The sequence below is a fragment of the Pelophylax lessonae genome (genome assembly GCF_965119305.1).
Source record: "Pelophylax lessonae genome assembly, chromosome: 5".
In the NCBI taxonomy this organism is placed as follows: domain Eukaryota; kingdom Metazoa; phylum Chordata; class Amphibia; order Anura; family Ranidae; genus Pelophylax; species Pelophylax lessonae.
Window position 1 is genome coordinate 392,350,363 of NC_138772.1, and position 21,767 is coordinate 392,372,129.

The 21,767-nt window shown below is 43.1% G+C and overlaps 1 protein-coding gene across 3 annotated transcripts in view; it reads left to right on the forward strand.

The window, feature by feature from the left end:
• Positions 1 to 21,767, forward strand: part of LPIN2 (lipin 2) — a 222,958-nt gene that overhangs the window by 146,303 nt on the left and 54,888 nt on the right. For all 3 annotated transcript variants that reach the window (XM_082258203.1, XM_082258202.1, XM_082258201.1), the window contains exons 8-12: positions 4,270 to 4,369; positions 10,159 to 10,346; positions 11,146 to 11,239; positions 18,893 to 18,962; positions 19,061 to 19,150. In XM_082258203.1, the coding sequence (XP_082114329.1) occupies positions 4,270 to 4,369; positions 10,159 to 10,346; positions 11,146 to 11,239; positions 18,893 to 18,962; positions 19,061 to 19,150 (542 nt within the window). The remainder of the gene's footprint in view (positions 1 to 4,269; positions 4,370 to 10,158; positions 10,347 to 11,145; positions 11,240 to 18,892; positions 18,963 to 19,060; positions 19,151 to 21,767) is intronic.

Genomic DNA, 21,767 nt, shown 5'->3' on the forward strand with positions numbered 1-21,767 from the left:
AGGTGTACATGCGCAGCCCAGTTTACAGTGCCAGAGGAGATGGTGAGCAGGTAGGGGGGCATTTTATTGCAGAAGAGAGAATGCATGTCTCTTCTGCAATTAAAGCCTTCCTGCTCGCAGTTTAGTTCTGCTTTAAGTGGATATCCAGGGCTCTTCCTATCATGAAACATGAGAGGTGACTTATTTTAACGTGAACTCCATCATGAAGAAAATGGGTACTGCTCTTTCTGTAAATGGCAGATACCTGGTATCTGAGTCTGAATTATGGTATATGGCACACAATCCGAAAATCGGATGAAAAATACTGCTTTTGAAGTGATAGTACGATATTTGGATCGTTAGTACAGAGCTTTGGAGAGCTGATAATAACAGTTAATCCGATATTATCCGATCGGACAAACATGAAAATGTTTCTCGTACGATACCAGATTGTACGGTTTTCGTTTTATCCCTAAAGTTGAAAATACAATACAAATGCATTACAACACGTTACACCCCTCCCCATTTTTTTCTTATTTCCTCGTCAAATGTTTTTATTGTTTTGAATAAAATAAAAGCGAACAATCTCTGAATTTTACGTGGATTGTGGTACATATTCAAAGGGTAGCAAATAAATTACTTCAATTGGAAAGAGACAAATAAAAATTCAAATGCAATATTGCACTCTATAAGCATCAAATAGACCGTCAAAGTCAAATGTCAAAAATGTCAAAAAATGGCAATAGTAAAGTGCCATCAAAGTCTGGAGGCAAACAATAATTAACCCAAGGTAACCAACGTTTTTCAAATTTGCAAATCCGATCAATCTGATCCGATCCAATCGGCTCTATTGGTTCTGTGAATGGTATCGGCTACAATCAGATTTTGAGTTTTCCATGCCTTAGCTATGGTTTGCTTTGCGGCTGTTAAGAGCTGTAAAAGAAGGCAAAATTGATTCTGTGTAATTCCGTCCAGTTTTAGATTCAAAAGCGCTATAGCAGAATTAGGTTGAATGTAAATTTTGAACATTTTAGAAGCTAAATCAAAAACTGCCTTCCAAAATTTTTGGGCTATTGGATAATTCCACCTTTTTATGGTGTTGGGTGTTAGGATCTGAACAGCCGCAAAAACAAGCTGCAGGGTACTCTGGACCGTATTTTCGCTATCCCAGCAGGAACTAAATACCCACGAGAAAGCACCTTATAATTTGTTTTCACAGCACCATCATTAAAGGAAGCAGATTTAGTGGCTAACCATATACTGGACCATTCAGTATCATTGAATGGGCGGTTTAGATCTTGTTCCCATTTAGAAACATAGGGAGGGGGGCTAGTATCAAAATTAGCTAGAATTTGTTTATAAAGAATCGAAACGAGTCCTCTGATATCTGGGACATAATTGCATATGTGGTCAAGATGTGACATATGAGAGAACAGAGTGGCTGATTGTAGGTATGGTTGGGAAAAAATTTTAATCTGTAAATAGCAGAATCATTTTGATTGGGAAATCCATAAGTTTCACATAGAGTGGGAAAAGAGTGTAAAGATGTGGATACAAATTTATATAATCTAAATAGATTAGCTGCACTCCACTCATTAAAGAGATTTGGGGACATCCAGGCAGGGTAAAAGGCAGGGCTCTTAATAAAAGAAATAAGTGGTATATGGGGCAATTGAAGGCAGAGAGTGGTATTGAATCTGTCCCAGATAGTGTTTCATGATAGGATTGCGTTCCGATTTTTTTTTTTTTTTCATCTGTCGTAGAAGAATTTTCTTAGCTTTAGTAACCTCTCCATTTTCGATATGTGACTAACCTGCCAAAAAAAAAAAAAAACAGACTAATTTTCCGATTTTCAGATTGTGTGTACGGGCATTAGTCGCAGTCTCGGACAAATATGTTGTTATTGAGTGTCAAAGTTTTCAACTACTTCTCTCTTTACTTGTTTTGTGTCAGTGACTCAGACATTATTAAAATCAAAGCTTTAGAATGACAGACAATTTTAAGAGAACAACAATGGGAGCCTCCATTAATCTCTCATGAATGAATCCCTTTAGGGACTGTTCACACCAGGTGCAGTAGATCTCTGTTGCCCGGCTGTTTCAGCGCAATCCTACTGCAAGACCAGACATAATGCCTTACCTCCTATCTTGACAGTTCACACCACCGCAGCGCAATTAAAAGGAACAGCATGCAGTACCTTTTTCAATGTAACACAGTGTGAGGCAATCTATCTCCTCGTAAGGTGCTGCTGCCAATAGAACTTAATAAACTGTCACTGTGTGACATTTCAATAAAGTCTGTTTAAAAAAAAAAAAAAGTACAGAGTGCAATGCACTGTGACTGGAGCAACAGCACTGCTGTCATCCAACCGCCCTGCTGTACCTTTTTTTTCCCCCCTGTACAAGTAAACTTATGTAGTTGATCATCAAAGAGGAGCTTCACTTTTCCAGTCAACATTGACTATTTTAAATGCTTAAGCCGTTCGCATTAGTAAATAGTTAGGAAAGCATATCATATGTACTTGTTTTTAAGCTTTTCTTTTTTTTTTTTATTCATTTTTTCAATTACTTCCTGGTTTCCATGCCTAGGCCAATTATGTCATACACCCCAGGAGTCTTTAAGAGAGGAGAAGGGTGCGGTTTTCTCAGTTAAGCACACCCTCTTGCTGGCATGCCTGAGCTAAGGGCAGCGGAATTCCAGGAAGTAAGTGCTACATGAATCACCTGCAAGTTTTCCACAGCCAGAAATGCTAGAAGGGTGTTTTTCAAAGTGTTTTTCCAGCTAAATAAAGCATAGAGACATGGATAGATGGGCAAGTTTGCTTTGAGTATTAAAAATGAATTCGAGTTTTTGGTTTGTGGTGCTCAGATATAGAGTAGTTCGGCATCAAGGCTTGACAGCTTGGGTATGTAATTACTTGTTGCACCCTTGTCTTTTATAATTTACCAAATCAAATTTTGCATAATATGTTGTGTTTGTGTATAACAATAGGATTTTAATAAGTATAGCCTTTTAAAGACAGCACCTAGTCTAATTCAGATCCTCTGTCCTATTCTGTATTTTGTTTTAATCCTTTGTTTACAATGTTTATATGGGATGGGATGTATTTACATTTTAACTTTAGACCTCATGCACATAGAATGTATCCAGAAAAAAAGAGTGATGCTGAGCACCCTGCTCCTGCGCTCAGAACCAGGTCCTCAGGCTGTCTCAATCTTGGAACCCACACTTGGCATCCCAAATGGCTAAGCCTTGCTGCCCTCTACGACCGGGGTGGTCGAAAACACTGTAAAAACAAACACAAAGAAAGGGCGCACCAGCGCATTATCCTCAGCGGGCTTTTAAATAACAGAAGTTAAAATCAACTACTCACAAACATGCGTGGTAAATCAGCATATCAATTCCAAAAAGCAGCATCAAATGGAAAAGTCCAATGTCTCATGTAGACGGAGGGCTGACACGTTTCGAGGCCGTGCCTCTTCCTCAGGACATTGGACTTTTGCATTTGATGCTGCTTTTTGGAATTGATATGCTGATTTACCACGCATGTTTGTGAGTAGTTGATTTTAACTTCTGTTATTAAAAAGCCCGCTGAGGATAATGCGCTAGGCTGGTGCGCCCTTTCTTTGTGTTTGTTTTTACATAGAATGTATGTCTTTACAAAGGGCCTTGCTTGCACCAGGTTCCTGCATTAAAAATGTCCATACGCTGCACGCATGTAAGGTTTGTGCTTAGTTTGCATGCTTTTAGCATAAATGTACGTTGTTGGTTGCCGCCACACATGTGAACCTTAGCACAGACGTGTACATGCACACAGTGTCAAATTCAATCCTTAAGCAGGACGCCATTCACAGATTTATCTAGTTTTGGTTTATGCAGATATACGCTGCGCTGTGTTCATAGACCCAAAGGATATGATGGTGCTGCCTTCTGATGCGTGGAATACAAATTATTGTACGCCCGTACATTATCTAAACTTTACCTAATCCATGCAATCTCATCTCCTTGTCAGTGAATGGAAACTGATCCCTTTTTTTTTTTTTTTTTTTTTTTTTTTTTTTTTTTGGAGCTTTTGTCACCTTTTGGCTAAATGTGGTTAACATGAGATATTTGCAAATAGTATTTTATTTCTGAAAAGGATCAAAAAATTATATATATATATATATATATATATATAATCCATTTACTGCTTGGCTCACTTTCTTGGCTCAGCTGATTCTTTATCTTGCTATGCTACTGTGGGAATTAAATGAAAGCATTCTCTTATTTACTTTTGGTTTTTCCATAAAGGGGTGAAGAAGAGAAGCCAGCATCAGGGCCCGGGAGATATTTATCTTGACGATTTGAATGTTTTGGAGCCTGAAGTGGCAGCACTTTATTTTCCTAAAAGGTATAGTTATGTTTCTGTACATAATGCATCAATATAAGCACCTTTAAAGATCGGGGAGGGGATGAGTATGTATACAAGCACGTATTTTAAATACTTTCCAAGGTATTCAAAAATATGGTTTGTATTATTTACACTGTAACCTTTTGCATGCCACATGAGGGTTAGTTTTTTTTTTTTTCTTTTTTTTTTTTTTTTTAATTTAGCATAATATGTGCCATTTTATCACCCCCTTTGTATGCTGCTTTAAATGAAGTGCAAGTGTCAAGTATTAATGCCGTTCTGGTTTCCATCATTTCCACATGCATGACAACAGAAATAGTTTCCCAGCCATTTAATAACAGAACAAACTTATTAGTATATAACTTACTGTCAAAACAAAGATGTATGAAAGACAAATGTGTTCTCACACTTTTACCAAATAGCCTGTAGGATGATGCAATTTACATAGATTCAAATAATGTATACACTGATCAGCTATAACTTTATGGCCACCCACCTAATATTGAGTAGGCCCCCCTTTTACTACTAAAAAAAAGCCCATTTTGCTGCCAAAAAGTATGCTGTGGTATCAGGTACTAGGCTGTCAGTAGCAGATCCTTAAGTGGTGGGGCCTCCATGGATTTGACTTGTTTTTCCAGCACATCCCACAGATGCTCGGATTGAGTTCTGGAGAATTTGTCAAGAGAAGTCAACACCTCAAACTCGTTGTTGTGTTCCTCAAACCATTCTTGTATCATTTTTGCAGTGTGACAATGTGCATTCTGCTGAAAGAGGTCACTGCCATCTAATGAATGGCAGGGCCCATAGTCTCTCAGCCCAAAGCAAACACACTGGCTCTGTTGGCTTGCCTTCTTCCCATACTGCATCCTGGTGCCAATTCATCAGACCAGGCCACCTTCTCTCATTGCTTTGTGGTCCAGTTAATATGCTCACACTCATTGTAGGTGCTTTTGGCTGTGGACAAGGATCAGTATGGGCACCCTGAGCAGTCTGCAACTATGCAGCCCCATACAAAACAAACGGTGATGCCCATTTTTTTTTTTAGCTTTCAACACATCAATTTCAGGGACAACATATTTGCTTGCTGCCTAATATTTCCAACTGACTTTCAGATGTTATTAGAACAAGATAACCAACCTTATTCACCTAACCAATCAGTAGTCATAAAGTTATGGCTGATCTGTGCATATTTATAATATCCTATAGAAAAAAATAATACATATGTGCAGGTGCATAACTAATCTAATTCAAAAATGTTTGCTCACAATCTGGATGCATGTGCTCTGTGGTGAAAAATTGTCACATGATCCCTGCTTTGCAAATGGAACTGAAAGACCCTACCTTTATGCATGCGCTCATTTGTTTTTTTGACGCACATTTTTATGCATTTTGCATTAGAATCAAAACATAGGTTTTTCTTAAACCTAGGGGTGTCAATAGGGCTGAGAAAGTTGGTGCCTGTACCAACTGCTATGAGGGGTCATAAAACATACGTCATTTAAAGTGGAAATTCACCACCACAACCTGCAAAGTAAATAACGAGCTTTTGAATGTTCATATAAATGTAAAGAAATAAGCCACATTTGCAAAAAGCAGATATAGGTGCTTACCTCTTAAAGGGGTTGTAAAGTCAGAAGGTTTATTTATTATTGCATTCTTTGTATTAAGATAAAAAGCCCTCTGTGTGAAGTAGCCCCAGCCCCCCTAATACTTACCTGAGCCCCCTCTTTATTCAGAGATGTCCGGGAGTGCCTCAGCCATCTGGGACTCTCTCTTCTGATTGGCTGAGACACAGCAGCCATTGGCTCCCGCTGCGGTCAATCAAACTCAGCCAATCAGGAGAGCAAGAAGCGGGGCTGAACAGCAGCTCCATGTCTGAATGGATACACAGAGCTGCGGCTTGGCTCGGATGCCCCCAAAGCAAGCTGCTTGTTGTGGGGGCACTCAACAGGAAGGAGGGGCCAAGAGCTCCACCAGGGACCCAAGCAGAGGAGGATCTGGGCTGCCCTGTGCAAAACCAATAGACAGTGCAGGTAAGTATAACATGTTATTTTAATAGGAAAAAAAAAACGTGACTTTACAATCACTTATAGCCTGGTATACATGGGGCGAATAGCAGTTATCTGCCGACTCAACAGAAATCTGCTGACGTTCGGCCCATGTGTACGTTAGCCCAGGGCTCAAAATTTCAAGTCCTGAGCTACTAGCCAGGCCTTAAGGGTTACTCACCACCAGTTGCCCCACCCAACTCCTAACCTGCCCCACCCCTAATTCTGCCCCTAAACACGCCCTCGTAAATTATCTCATACAATTACACTGTTAAATGTTTTTGCATTAATGCAGAAGTTACAAAAATAGATATTAATAACAACGTTTTCAGTGCCCATCAGTGCAGCCTTATCAATGCCCATCAAGGGTCTGGAGGGCGGGGGGCTGAAGAGCACTAAGGGGCTTGAGGGGGAGGCTGAAGAGCACTGGGGGGCTGGAGGGGGGGGGGGGGCTGAAGAGCACTGGGGGGGGCTGGAGGGGGGGCTGAAGAGCACTGGGAGGGCTGGAGTGGGGGGGCTGAAGAGCACTGGAGGGCTGGAGTGGGGGGCTGAAGAGCACTGGGGGGGCTGGAGAGCACTGGGGGGGGCTGGAGAGGGGGGGCTGAAGAGCACTAAGGGGCTGGAGAGGGGGGGGGGCTGTACAGCACGGGGGGGCCAGCAAAAGAAAAAAAGAAGTTGGATAGGAGGGGGGTGGGGCGGCTGCATATAGAGGAATTGATCTTTCCATATTCTTCCTGCAACATATGAATGCCTGCAGAGAATCAGGCATCCAGCAGCTGCAGGAGGAATATGGAAAGATCAATTCCTCTATATGCAGCCGCCCCACTGCTCCTCCTATCCAGTCACACAGTTAGGCTGCTCAATCCTTGGGTACTCACCTTCTTACCGCCCCTCCGAGCAGCGCAGCACAGACCGAGGGAGCAGCTGATGACCGAGAGGAGATGATCAGCGCGAGTACAGGCTTGACACCCCCCATTGGTATGCCACTGCTGGCCAAATAATGTCAGAGCGCGGATCATCCCACTGTAACAGCTTTAATTGTAATTGCCGGGTGCTCACCGACACACACAGTCCCGCCTCCTAGCCCGGCTTCTTCAATAGACGCCTGGTTGGCCAGGTGTTCTGTCTATCAAAGAAGCCGGGCTAGGAGGCGGGACTGTGTGTGTTGGCGAGCACCCGACAATTACAATTAAAGCTGTTACAGTGGGATGATCCGCGCTCTGACATTATCGGCCAGCTTTCCTCTTCCTCTATCTCTCTTCCCTGCCTGGAGCAGCCCCACGCTCGCCCTACATAATTTTCCACTCGCAAAATGCAAGTAGGCGAGTGGGAAATTTGAGGGCTGCGTTAGCCTGTCCAACAGAAGAAACATTTAGCTTCTGTCAAACGGGAATGTTGGAAAACTAGCATCCGATCGGTATTTGATCAACGCTGGCAGCCAATGGCTGCGAGCACTTACCACACTTACCAGTGTTTTCTGTCATGGCCAATCCCTATGTCAGAACACAATAGCTCAGTGGAGAGATCGCTGTATTAACATTGCATAGTTAGTACAGCGAGCGCCTAATTTTTTATTTTTTTTCATTCACCCTGCCGGGTTAAGTGAAAAAAAAAAATCTGTCTTTACCAGGCTTTAGCTATTCACTGTTCAAATCCTGCCTGTGCTCCTCCTTTCCACTTACAGGCTGGTGGGTCAGTGATGTCAAAGCATTCCCCTGTAAACCATGCCCGCCTGTTAAAAATGAACTTGCGCTGCTCAGTCCCTGAGCGCGAATGTATTTTTCTGCTGGGTTCTGTGAGGTCCCAATGATTGCACCAGAGTAGTTTGAACAGATCTCTCTTGCCGAGATTGCTGGGAACATTGTGAACATTCTTACTGTGTGCAATCTTACTGGTCAGTCAAAGATGTAGATGGAAGGAAGGGGGGCTGAGTGACACCATGGGAAGGGTTTAGTGGCCTTGAAAACACACTGTGGCTTCACAGGCTGATATTACAGAAGCTGCAGGGCAGATGGAATTGGAATTTGGTGTGATTCATTTAGAAAGATACAAGGATTACTTTGTCGTTTTAATGCTAATTTAACAATTTCAAGGTGTTTTGGAAATTAATGTACGCTTGATGCACAAATAACTCCGTTGCGCTAATAAGTGCACTTTTGGATATACCTATACACCAAGTGCAATCAATACCGTTGTGCTAAAAAGCACAGTTCTCAACTCTTTTGTATAAGGTAAATGAGCGCACTCAGCAGTAACTGGTAATACAGACACAAAGGCTCCTATCACTTTGGATACTTGCAAGAATGTCCTGCTCAAGGCAGGGAGCTCTGTTTATTTATACGACAACAAAAGGGACAATCAACAGGAAGTGATGGCTATGCTATATCAGCCAATCAGTTCCAAATGTACATTCACATGACACAAGTTACTCGCATAGAATCAGCCAATGACACACTTGTATACATTCAAATATATAATAGAAAGGGGGAGTACACGATCGTAAATGAGCAGAGTGCACGGCTTCTTGCCCCTACTACACAATGAAACCAGCGTGTAGAACCGTGAACACTGCTCTGATCAAACTCCTGCATGTATTCCTGCCACTACTACTGGCGTGAATCGCATTTAGCAAAGCTTCAGAGAACAATGCCCAATAGGATTATACTACTGTTCCCATAGATGCGAGGCATGTTGTTTCCCCTATAGTGATCAGGCATAGTAGAAAGACATGAGCGTGTATCCCTTCATAAAGGCAGATGGATATCAAAACAATATGGACTCCGCACTGTAATACACATAGATCTATACCGACAGACCCGTGCATAGTGTTCGCCGTCGAAGATGTCTATGCAGAGTGAACGCGTCTACACATCTAAGGGAAGGTTTTCATGGCCAGTAGTCTTTCTTCAATGCCGGTTCGGCCCTACACGCTCTAATGAGCATATTGCAAGCAAACCGACAACAGGAGCCATAATGACAATCTAAATAAAACACATCTTGAAAAATGTCCACACTAGTCCTAATAAAATTTCCACAACAAAGGTGAATTTCCACTTTTAGGGTCCATGCACACTGGGCTTAAAAAAACGCCCGTTCTTTTGGCAGAAATAAACTTCATGTAGAGTGTTTGTTTTTGTACAGGCATTTTATGAGCGTTTAGCTTTTTTTTTTGTTTTTTTGCCAGAAAACTGCTATCAAAAACGCAAGACAGAAGGTTTATTTTTTATTTTTTCCTTCCTCTAAACATTCTAAGGCCGGCCAATGCGGCCATACACAGTTTAAGTCTTGGCCAGTTTTACAGGAACCGACTGAGATTGGAACTATTAATGGGCAGGCTGAATGTACAACCAGCCTGCCGGATTCGCTTGACATTATGGCAAGTGGCTGCGGGACGTCTTCCCTTCGGGAGAAGACAATTGCTTGGCAGGAGCTATTCCCCAGGGAGCACTGTCTGTGTTGATGGGGGAATTGTGTGAATTTCTTTCCTGCAACCTGTGAATGCAGGAAAGAAATTTGCACAGTCTATGGCCTGCCTAATGTACATTGACACATAGGATATTAGCTGCTTCTACTGGCAAAACTCTAAATTTTTCTAGAAGCAGCATTTTTTTAAAGCCAGTGTGCATGGACCCTAAAGAGCACATTCCCTTGTAATGACTATAGTATTTTAATTCAAGTATACATTGATGAGAAGCATGATGCTATTTGTATTAACGCTGACATAATATACTTGTATTGCAGCGAATCCGATCCAGGTTCAAGGCAGTGGATGGAATCAGACACGCTCTCAGGCTCCCAGTCCCCCCAGTCTGTGGGTAGCGCTGCTGCGGATAGTGGTACAGAATGTCTCTCTGATTCAGCCATGGACTTGCCAGATGTAACGCTCTCTCTCTGCGGAGGCCTAAGTGAGAATGGAGAGATGTCTAAAGGTGAATTGTACTGGCACTTTTTTCCCTACAGCAGCCCCAGTACAGGGGTTTATTCATTAGCATTTTTAGAGTGGCAGATAAACTTGTCTTTCATTTGCTTCCTGTAAGCTGTTTTCCTGTATGCAGTGTTACTGATTAGCAGACATATGCTGCCTGTTAGTGGAACAGACACCTCACAGGGACTAGATGACATCATAGAATTTTGCTAACTGAAAGTATGCTGTTTGCAGCAGTTTAGCTAATCTGAAACTTAGAAGTTATATAATAAGCAGTCTCCAGCTGTGCAAAGATTTAGGCCTTAGCCCATCATTTAGACTCTCTCCCTGCTATACAGGGGTAGTGTCTCAAAGTGTTGGTGTTACTGTTCCAAATCTATAGCAGTTTTCACTTAACCATTATATGTTGTATGTTTTACTTGAAAAGAAAAAGAAAAAGCAGTGCAAGAAGTAGTGAGCAAAGCGCAGAATGCAGTAACCCATTGTAATTGGATTATGGATACCTACAGAAAACTCTGTTAAATAATTCCTGATTGGTTTCCTTAGATTATTGCTTTCCTGTTTTTTGTTCTTTGTGCCTTCTTTGTGATAACTACACCTTCAGTTAAATTTATGGGTATTATGGGGAGAGAAAGTAAGGGTCAATCCTCCCAGATGGATATAAAAATATAGACCGGTAATGCTATCCCACTGTATCCAAAACTAAAAATAATGGTTGAAGTTGGGCTTTAAATATATTTCTTAGTCCTATTTTATAGAAATGTAAATCTTTCAATTTTTTTTTTTTTTTTTTTTGTTTCTAGAGAAATTCAAGGAACACATTATCACATATCAACAGTTTGCAGAAAACCCGGGAATAATCGACAATCCTAATCTAGTTGTGAGGATCTATAACAGGTATTACACAGTAAACCAAAGCCCAGGCTATTCTTGTCTGGCTCCTGTTGTGGTTGCTTGTATAGTTGATGATTATTAAAGAGGATCTCCAGTCTGGGGGAAAAAAAAAATTAAAGTCAGCAGCTATAAATACTGTAGCTGCTGACTTTCCATATATGGACACTTACCTGTCCAGGGATCCCGTGATGTCTACACCCCTAGCCGATTTATTAGTCCCCTTCGAGTGCAGGTGCCAGCATTGTAAGTAATGGAAACTGACAGTGAAGCCTTCAGGCTGCCTATGTGCAAGTCGCAATGCACTTTCTGAATGGTCCTGCCGTCGTCTGGGACCTTTGTGTGTACCAGAAGGCAGCAGGGGAGTAGGCGCCGGAAACGTTGTAGATCCCAAATCAGCAATCTTACCCGGAAACGGGAGCGGGTACCTGTCAAAACCAATCACTTGCTTCCCCCCCTACCCCCCAAAAAGTGCCAAATGTGGCAGTGGAGGGTGCGAAGAAGCGGAGCTTCCCCTTTTGGGTGGAGCTGCGCTTTAACCATTGCCTGTTCAGTTGCTAACTTGGGTTTCATTATTGCACACATTGCAGTCTGAGATTTTGTTCCTGTGGGGAGCAAATCCGCAGACAAAAGCAATGGTTAAAGGTGAGAATCTCTACCATGTGTCAAGCCTGGTACACACGGTGAGTATATTGAATGAATGATCGTCCAAATTCTCGTACGAGAGAATACAGCTTTGAAAGTGATGTATTGTATTGTAATGTATTCTTTCGTTTCTGAGCATGCATGGTCTTGGTCTTCCGATTTTTTTTTTTTTTTTTATATATAATTTTTTTTTTCTCTAGCGCTCATCGACAGACGTAGTCCTCGGTGATACACCACCTTCGGGTTATGTTACCTCCGCAGGAGCAGGACTAGACAGGAAATTAAAAAGCTCTGGCCACACCCTAGGGGCAGTCCCAGAGGGTATATCCTCTCTCTCTCTGCCTCAGCAAATCAGTTATTTTCTGTCTAGTTAGGAGTAAGGACCTAGATACCTTGCTGGGATCTTAGGTCCTGGCAAGAAATTTTTTTCTAAAAGGATTTTTGGACAGCTTTTTTTCTCCAGTGTTCCTGTGAGATCTTCAAGCAAGAAAGCTGAACTGGGCGACGGGCTGGATGTTGAGATCCGGTGGTCACCCCAGTTCAGCCTACGAGCGCGTGCAGGCCATAGCTCCGCGCTGAGTCGGCCGCGACAAAGTCCCATTAAAGGACTGAACCCGCGAGTTAAACGTCTCGCTGAAACGCCAAAGACCATGAGTCACGGCGTCTGTATCGGTCGACAGCCCTCCCGCCCCGGTGGAGAGGGGTACTGTCAGGAGTTGGTGCCCGCCTGGTTCCGGTATGGTGAGTAGTATGTTCCCCCTGTTTTCCCTGACGGGTTTTGTGGTGAACGCGGGCCCCTCTCTGTATGGTAAGAAAGAGTTTCTTTCTATCCTATAACATGTCACAAATCCTCCTACTTTGAGTGTGATTTTATGTGTGCAAAAGCCAGGAGGCTTGGTTTGGGAGCTAACTATCTATTGTATACATGTTTTAAAGATGTAATCTGTGGCATTCTGGGAATCTTATGGGTTAAGTATAAGCTACCTACCAGTCAGAAGCCATGGACATGTAGACTGCCTTCCAAGTCAGATCTCCAGCTAATAGCAGGCCTCCCGAACGGCCATGCGGTCCGCCAGGGCCGGTACCGCCAAACACGCCATATCCCCATGCAGAGAGAGTGTTGTGTGCCTGTAGCACACCGCTAGTCAGCACAGGCCGCCGCCATTTTTTTTGCTGGATCGCACGAGCCGCCATTTTGGCGTAGCCTCGTGTCTCCAGCATGGGGGCGGCCATGTTTTAGGTGATTCTACACCTCGTGGAGCTTGGGGGAGGCGCCGGAAGGCGTACAGAGGGGCGGAGCCGCCTCCTTTCTTCCTGGGCAGCCAGCCAAAAGACTTCCTGTTTGTCTAAGACAGCGCTGTAAGCTGTTGCAGTTCAACTCTGAACATCAAGTGGTGAGCCTGGGGGTCTATCTCTCTCTCTCTCGATCGATAGGGATCCCTAGCAGGTAACACTAAGGGGTTTTTTGTGGCGCTGAGGGTCAAAAAAAAAAAAAAAAAAGTTTTTCTTTACTTTGAATTATATCATCCAGGAAGTAACTGGAGTTATTATGGACCCTGCCACACAGATTCCCCCACCTGTTTCCCTCGAGGGGGCCTCGGGACCCGCCGGTGTACAGAGTATAGAGTCATTTACAGCAATTTTGGAGTCTATGGTGGCTCGGGTGGAGGCGGCCTGTCAGGGACGGGGGTCAAGGAAGCGACCCCCGCCTACCCCTATACTATCTGACACCTCTGACTCTGATTCAGAGATGGTCACTGCAGTTGCAGGTTCCTCTGCAAGGGCTGCTATCCCAGGTAAAGCCCCCTCAGACAGTGAGGAGGACGCTTCTTCTCCTGCTATAATTCAGGAAGAAGCATTGGTGGACGCACTAGTTGTGGCAGTGCAAGAAACCTTAAAACTTGAGGCTTTACCGGCAGAGGTAACTGAAACAGAGAGGCCTTTTGGGACTAATAAGCCCATCAAGACGGCAAAGGCTTTTCCTGTACCTAAATGTTTTGGAAATCAGATTAAAGGAGAATGGGAACATTCTAAACGTACCTTTACTATTTCCAAACGTATTGCTAGACGCTATCCGTTTGAGGAATCCATCATTAAGAAATGGACGGTACCACCAGTCGTGGATCCGCCTATTTCCAGGCTGAATAAAGCCACGGTTATTCCAGTGGAGGACACTTCGTCCTTTAAGGATCCGGTGGATCGAAAGATAGAAGCGGAGTCCCGCACTATCTTTTCTCTGATAGGGTCAGCATTTAGACCAGTAATTGTTATTGGTCTAGTTTCCCAGACACTTACAGAATGGGCGAAGATGGTACGCCAAGATCTTAGGGGAAAAGATATTCCCCAGGAGACATCTGATTTGATAGAACAGATCATACAAGGGCTACGGTTTATTTGTGACGCAGCCTTGGACACTACTCCCTTGTTAGGGCATGCATCTAAGTTAGCAGTGATCCTCAGACGTGTGCTGTGGTTAAAATGCTGGTCAGCTGACCTAGGTTCCAAAAAGACTTTGACCAATCTCCCTTTCCAGGGGAATCGTCTATTTGGAGCCAACCTAGATGAAATCATTAAGGATGCCACCGGGGGCAAGAGTACTTTTTTGCCACAGGCTGCAAAAGCTAAGGAACCTCGCAACAAGCGAGGACCTTTCTTTACCGCCCATAAAGGACGCCCGGCTGGTACTTCCGGGAAAGGCAAGACTCCTCCAGGAGGGTTCAAGAAGGGCTGGTCGGACAAGCAGAGGACCAACCCAGCCAAACCCGAAGTAAAGGAGTACACAGCCTGAAGGTGCGCCCCCACCCAATTTCAGGGTGGGGGGACGTTTTCACCGGTATTCAGGACATTAGATCGAGCATCAACCACTACTACCGGTGCGATTCTTCCCTTCCAACATTTTAGTACAGGAAGCGGTAGCTACCGTTCCCTGTATAGATCTTTTCCTTTACCTTTTCCTAAGATTAGTCCCGATACCTCACAGGAATCGGATCTGATTGACCAGATAGGCCAAGTAGCCTCTAGTCGGGTGACTTCGGTCACTGAGGTTCAACCAGAAAAGATCACCTTGCCTGATAACTATCAGGTATCTGATAAATGTGTGGGAACAGAAAACGACCAGACTTTCTCGGATGGTCGGGGCCAGGTACCTCTAGGGACGCCTGGTTCAGATCCAATCAGCGCCAGTGGTCCTAGAAATTCTAGGCTGGCCTCTTCAAGCCGGCCTGGCCGACTTGGACTGGTTAGTCGCAGACGTTCCGTGGGAACTTCGTCTCAGGGAGTGTCTGTAGTCTCAAGGACCTATTTACCTTCGTGCTTTACAGTCGCTGGTTTTAATGGCCTGGCCATTGAGACCCAAGTACTGAAGGACAGAGGTTTGTCTACTTCTGTCATTCCTACCCTTATTAAAGCTAGGAAAGCGACTTCCAGCAAAGTCTATTATCACACATGGAAGACTTATATTGCGTGGTGCGAATCTTTAGGATTTCCTCCACGTACCTATTCGGTGTCTCGAATATTGGCCTTTTTGCAACAAGGGGTTGAGCAGAAGCTAGCCTTGAGCACCATCAAGGGTCAAGTTTCAGCATTAGCAATCTTCTTTCAGAAACCTTTAGCTACCAAATCCTTGGTGCGGAATTTCATCCAGGGGGTGCGGCACCTGGCTCCTCCAGTCCGCGCGCCCTTACCGCCCTGGGATCTTAATTTGGTTTTGTCGGTTCTACAGAAACCTCCCTTTGAAAACATCAGGGAGATTCCCTTGCTTACTTTATCCCAGAAGGTGGTCTTCTTGGTGGCTATTACTTCTGCTCGCAGGGTGTCAGAACTGGCTGCATTATCATGCCAGTCCCCATACCTAGTGATTCATAGGGATAAGGTAGTACTTCATCCTAAGCCATCTTTTCTTCCTAAGGTGGTTTCAGATTTTCATCTGAATGAAGATATTGTACTACCTTCCTTGTGTCCTCAGCCCAAGCATCATCGGGAACATGCGTTGCATTCCTTGGATGTGGTTCGGGCAATCAGGGTATACCTGAAAGCTACGGAATCATTCCGTAAGACGGATTCACTTTTTGTGATCACGGATGGCCCCAGAAAGGGTTTGCCTGCATCTGCCGCGACCATTGCTAAATGGATTAGACAAACGGTGGTACAGGCTTATTCTATTAAGGGTCAGAGTCCTCCGTTCCCTGTTAGGGCGCACTCCACTCGAGCGCTCAGTACTTCCTGGGCCTTTCGCCATCAGGCGTCAGTGGTCCAGGTATGTAAGGCGGCCACTTGGTCGTCGGTACATACCTTTACTAAATTCTATAAAATTGATGTGACGGCATCGGCGGATGCCTCATTTGGCCGCAAAGTTTTGCAGGCCGCAATTTGAGGAGACCGGTGGTCTACCTCGAGGGTTTTTTTCTGTTTTGAAAAATTTTTTTTTGTTGAGTCTCATCATTAAGGATGAGCATTGTAAACTTCTAGTTGGCACCGGTTGGGCCTTCTAGATTGGGATTTGATTTCCATTTTCCCACCCCTCAGTGGTGATACTGCTCTGGGACGTCCCGAAGGTGGTGTATCACCGAGGACTACGTCTGTCGATGAGCGCTAGAGAAAAATGGATTTTTGTAAAATCTTACCGTAAAATCCTTTTCTCTTAGCTCATCGACAGACGTAGTCCCCGCCCCTCTGTTTTGGAGTTGGGTTGGGTTAAATTCTCTAAGCACTGCTTTTTCACATAACTGATTTGCTGAGGCAGAGAGAGAGAGGATATACCCTCTGGGACTGCCCCTAGGGTGTGGCCAGAGCTTTTTAATTTCCTGTCTAGTCCTGCTCCTGCGGAGGTAACATAACCCGAAGGTGGTGTATCACCGAGGACTACGTCTGTCGATGAGCTAAGAGAAAAGGATTTTACGGTAAGATTTTACAAAAATCCATTTTTTACGGACGAATACTGCATTGAGCGAAAATCTTTTGTTCTGTTATCATATGAGAAACCTTTTTGGGTTTGTCCCTTTGGATAATTTTGTATGAACTGTCCTAATCGACTCTCGGAATATGTGTACTAAGCTATCCGATTATTGTATGATCGCTTCAAAAGCAATATTTTTCGTCTGATTATTTTCATCGTGTGTACCAGGCATAACTGTCTGCCTGTCTGCAATCTTCCTTGTACAGACTATGTATGGTGTATTTGAAGCCACATATCCAGTAAAAATGATAATTAATAAACCTATACTGTACATTAAATGTAACCGCAGCACAGATGCAAACCCAAAACAAAACTTAAGGCAAGCAGCTAAATACACAGTTGAAAACCTATGTGAACTGTTTTACCTACCAAGGATTTGTAATGGTTTTCAGTCATTCTTATAATCCAGACACCCCTGTTCGACCGCATATCCAAATTTTAGACCTTCCTACAGACTACACTGTTGTTGGTTTTTTTTTTCCAATTCTTAAATGTATGAGAAAAATGACAAGTTCAGAGGCTTCAAAACAACAATATTCAAGAAAGTACACAATCTGATACAATGTAGTAAGGCACCAAACATAGTGCGTTCATGGGACACAGTCTTGAATCTTGCATCAATAGTAAGATAATCCAGCATTTCCCCTAGAGAGATGGGACTAGCAGGTCTAAAGAATACCTGAAATTATCCAACCCAGATTGTTTTTATAAGCAAGACTACACTGTTCTCAACAGGGCCTGGTCAGGGGGCCACTGTACTCTCCGATTATGACAGAAACACTCTAATTAGGTTATAAGATTGATAGAACTCAATATACAATAGAGCCATGTTTGGCTCAGAGTGCTGGTCCTCCAAAATCTAGTCTAAGTGTCATTGTGCAGACAGGCTGATATTAAGACCGATTTAGGTACTAATGCTATTGCATTTAAGACCTCATTTACTCAGTTATAGTAAACCCTCACCTTGTAAAACAACTCATTCAGTTTAAAATGGGAATGAAAAGCAAAACATTTGCATATAGTATGAAAAAAAAATACATGTTAAATACATTTGCCCCACTTTTTTAGAAGTGATCACATTCCATCTCTTCTCAGCTGCATAAAACCTGGAGAAAAGGAGAAGCATCAGCAAACTGAGCTTCCCAATAAATGGCTGTGCAGTAAGGGGGTGGGGGGTACCAGGCCAACTCTGATTATTGGAGTAGAGCAGGCTGAGTTCCCAGCACAGCTGGAGAACTTTTCTACTTAATGTGGTGAGTTTTTATTAAGAAAGCAGAGTGGCTGGCAGGAACACCAGAGATTTCATACAAGGGAAGCAATACAAAGAGAAAAGGATACTTTTTCATTCAAGTACATGGTATAGTAGGCATATATCAGGAATATGAAATGTTGGGTTTACACATTCTTTAAGCGTACACCCATGTGAGTGCCGTGTTTTGCCTGTATGATATTCACAAGTGTTCCATACATCTGCATGCAGGCAATTCCAGTTTGTCAGTTCGGACGTAGTGGCTGCTTCCAATTTGCTATTGATGTGGATGCTGGTGCATGCCCTTAAAAGCCAACTGTGTGTGTTTGGGGGCCCGCACCCACATTGATGTCAGGTTGGGAGCAGAGGCTGTGGCCATGCAGCTGCTGCATCCCAATTGAACGGGACTGTCTGTGTGTGGATGCATGGAACGCCTGTGAATACTGCCTAGCAAAACCCAGCCCTCACACGGGTAGATGCTTAAGTATACTCGTGTGAATGAGACCTAATTTTTTCAAAGAATAGATAATTCAATTTAGTGTCATTTTTTTGTTTGACTGGAATTTTAACTTTTGAATAATGCCACAATTGGAAATGTAAAGAGAAGCTGTCATATTTCTCTCAGAAGCCTCAAGTGGGACCAAATAACCTCTGGGCCATTTTTTTGGGGGCTTCCAATAGCTCCTGATTTTCTGCTGAAGTTTTTTCTGTCAAATTCATTTATTTCTGCATATATATGTGTGTGTGTGTGTGTGTGTACGTACTTATATTATGTATACTGTGATAACCTTACTAAGCATTTGTTTTGCAGATATTATAACTGGGTACTGGCAGCACCTATGATCCTGAGTTTGCAAGTATTTCAAAAAAACTTACCCAAGGTTAATATCCATGTTGTTACTTTTTGCTATCTGCGACACATTGCCATTACTGCATCTTTTTTGTCTCCAACATTACATATTAGTTTTGTTGTTTTTAGAATACCATTGAGTCCTGGATGAAAGAAAAGATGCCAAAGAAATCTGGAAGATGGTGGTTCTGGCGGAAAAAAGATAGTCTGGTTAAACAGGTAAACCAATGTTGTCTTCTGAACTGAATAATGTACACACATAATCAAACCCCATTTTTGTGTACCATGAGAACTGTATGGAAAAAAAAAATCTTTCTCAAGTAGGCTTTTACTTAAAGAGCATGTCCACCATTTTAAAGAGTAACTCCACTTTTGTTGAGAAAAAAAGACCCTCTAGATGATCAATGTACATTGCATGGGTTTTAATCTCTGTGGCAGATTCCTACCTTTTGTTATTTTGAAGAAATAGCTGTTTGTTTGTTCATGTGTGAATGTAAATGGGAGTGATGTTATAATTATCATTCAGCTGCTGTACCTGCAGGGCTCTAATGAGGAAAGGGCAAGATCTGCATCCCTTTAGGCGTGATTTGCCTTTTGGAGTATGTCACCAAAATGGCATTTTTGATGCAGTGGATGCCCAAAATTTAATTTGTATCTTAATGACCAAAATACATTTTCATACAAACAGGTATAAAAAATATAATTTGATTCCCTGTGCACTGCTTAAATGACCTGTATGGAAATAACCCAAATGTTAACGTCTACTTATAGACAAGTTGCTGCTACTTTAAAATAATGCATATATCAAATAAACACCAATTTGTCCACAGAAAAAAATAGGCATTCGTAGCGCAGACACAACAAGTTCAGAATTGACAGGTGATTTTCCCCATAAAACATCCATTAACAGAGAGACTAGTCTTTGTCCATCAAAAAGGCACAATCTTTGACAGAGTCTATGAATGAATAGATGTAATAGAAATCCAGGAGAAGAAAGAATCAAATCTCCCAGTGTGCAGCCTGAAGTGAATCACCTCACACTCCTCCACCAATGTGTTATTAAATCCGGAGAAGATGGGAACTCACCGGACAGTGATGCCTATCCACTCTCATGGAAAAGGCACATAAACGTGGCTAATAATCACCAGAATGGCCATCACTTGATCACAGTAGACCGCACTGATCCCGATGCAGCATCCCCCTAGGCTTTCTCCTGGATATATAACAGCATTTCCTCCACTTCTCACACTCAATAGAAGAGGGGTATAGAAAAACAAATATACTGCACTAGTGTAATACCGTTTTTATAAAAGCACACTTTTTTTTATTAAACTCTTAAATCATTAGACTCACAAGCATGTCAAATGAAAGCCAGCATTGTTTACAAAGATGTAGATGTACCGACAAACATTCCGGGGGTCTCCTCACCCTCTCAACGGTGGTGTGGCGTCCTCTCGGAGCAGTTCGTCCGTTCCGGCTAGTTACTCCCGGTTGCCATATGGTCACGCCCTGACACATTTCGTAATTTCCAACTTTGTCAAAGGGGAGTGACCCATTTGCTCTCCTTTTTGTGGTTACAGACAGACCAAGAAAAGGTCTGGCTGCTTCTTCGGCTACTTCTCCAGATGGATCAAACAGACGGTGGCTCAGGCCTATTCGATTAAAGGTTCCACCTTTCCCCGTCACGACGTATTCTACTCGGGTGCTGAGTGCTTCTTGAGCCTTCTGTAATCAGGCTTCCATATTGCAAGTTTGCAAGGTGGCCACTTGGCCGTTGGTGCATACTTTCACAAAATTCTATCAGGTAGATACTTTGGCATCTGTGGATGCTTCTTTTGGCCACAAAGTTTTGCAGGCTGCTGTTTAGGAGGGGATGTTCCCTCTTGAGGGCTGTTTTTCTTTAAACTTTTATGTTTCAGATGGGGCTCCTGTGACTCAGCAAAGGCTACTGTGTCCTGGTTAAGGGCTCTTATGTTTAGACTTGGGTTATTTTCCCGACCCCTCATTTTCCTTTTGACACTGCTTTTGGACGTCCCAGTAGCGCTCTGTTCGTTGATGAACGAAAGAGAAAAAAGTTTTTTTGTGCTTACCCTAAAATCCATTTCTCTGAGTTCATTGACAGACACATCACCCACCCCTCTATGGAGTTTTGATACTTCTAATACTGTTTGCTACTAAACTGATTGCCTAGAGCAGAGAGAGGGGTTATATACCAAGCTGAGGATGGCCCATGGGCGTAGCCAGGTGTTTTTTGTTCTGCCTAGTCCTATTCCTGGAGGAGGTAATCCTAGTTGTAATGATTTATGAAGCGCTGTGTCCGTCAAACTCGGAGAAATGGATTTTACGGTAAGTAGAATAATCCCAATTTATTGTTTGCCCCAGCCACAATTCCCTAGTTCCCTATATTTTCCTAAGCTGAAACTCCCTTCCCACCCAGGTGTTTATTTACCTCTGACAGGGAAGGCCTTTTCTATTGTTAACATTCTGACTGGCAAAATCGAATGCAGAACTGCCCACACCTCTGCAGATATATCCCATAGAATTGAATAGGACACACACGTTCGGTTGGAGCAACATCCAGTTCAAGTCTAAGGCCTCATGCACACTGCAGCTAAAAATCCTCCTTCACTTTTTGTTTTTTTCTTCTGCCTTTAAAACATCCCTCTGTTAGCCTCCATGCACACGCAGGCATTTACAGGCAGAGGCGTTTAGAGGCAGGAAAAAAAAAAAACATCACTTGTGCATTCAAAGAGGAGCCTTTGGACAGAACAAATTCACTTAGGTTCATTATTGCATTCTATTGGCCAGAATAATTTAATATTCTGGCCAATAGAAT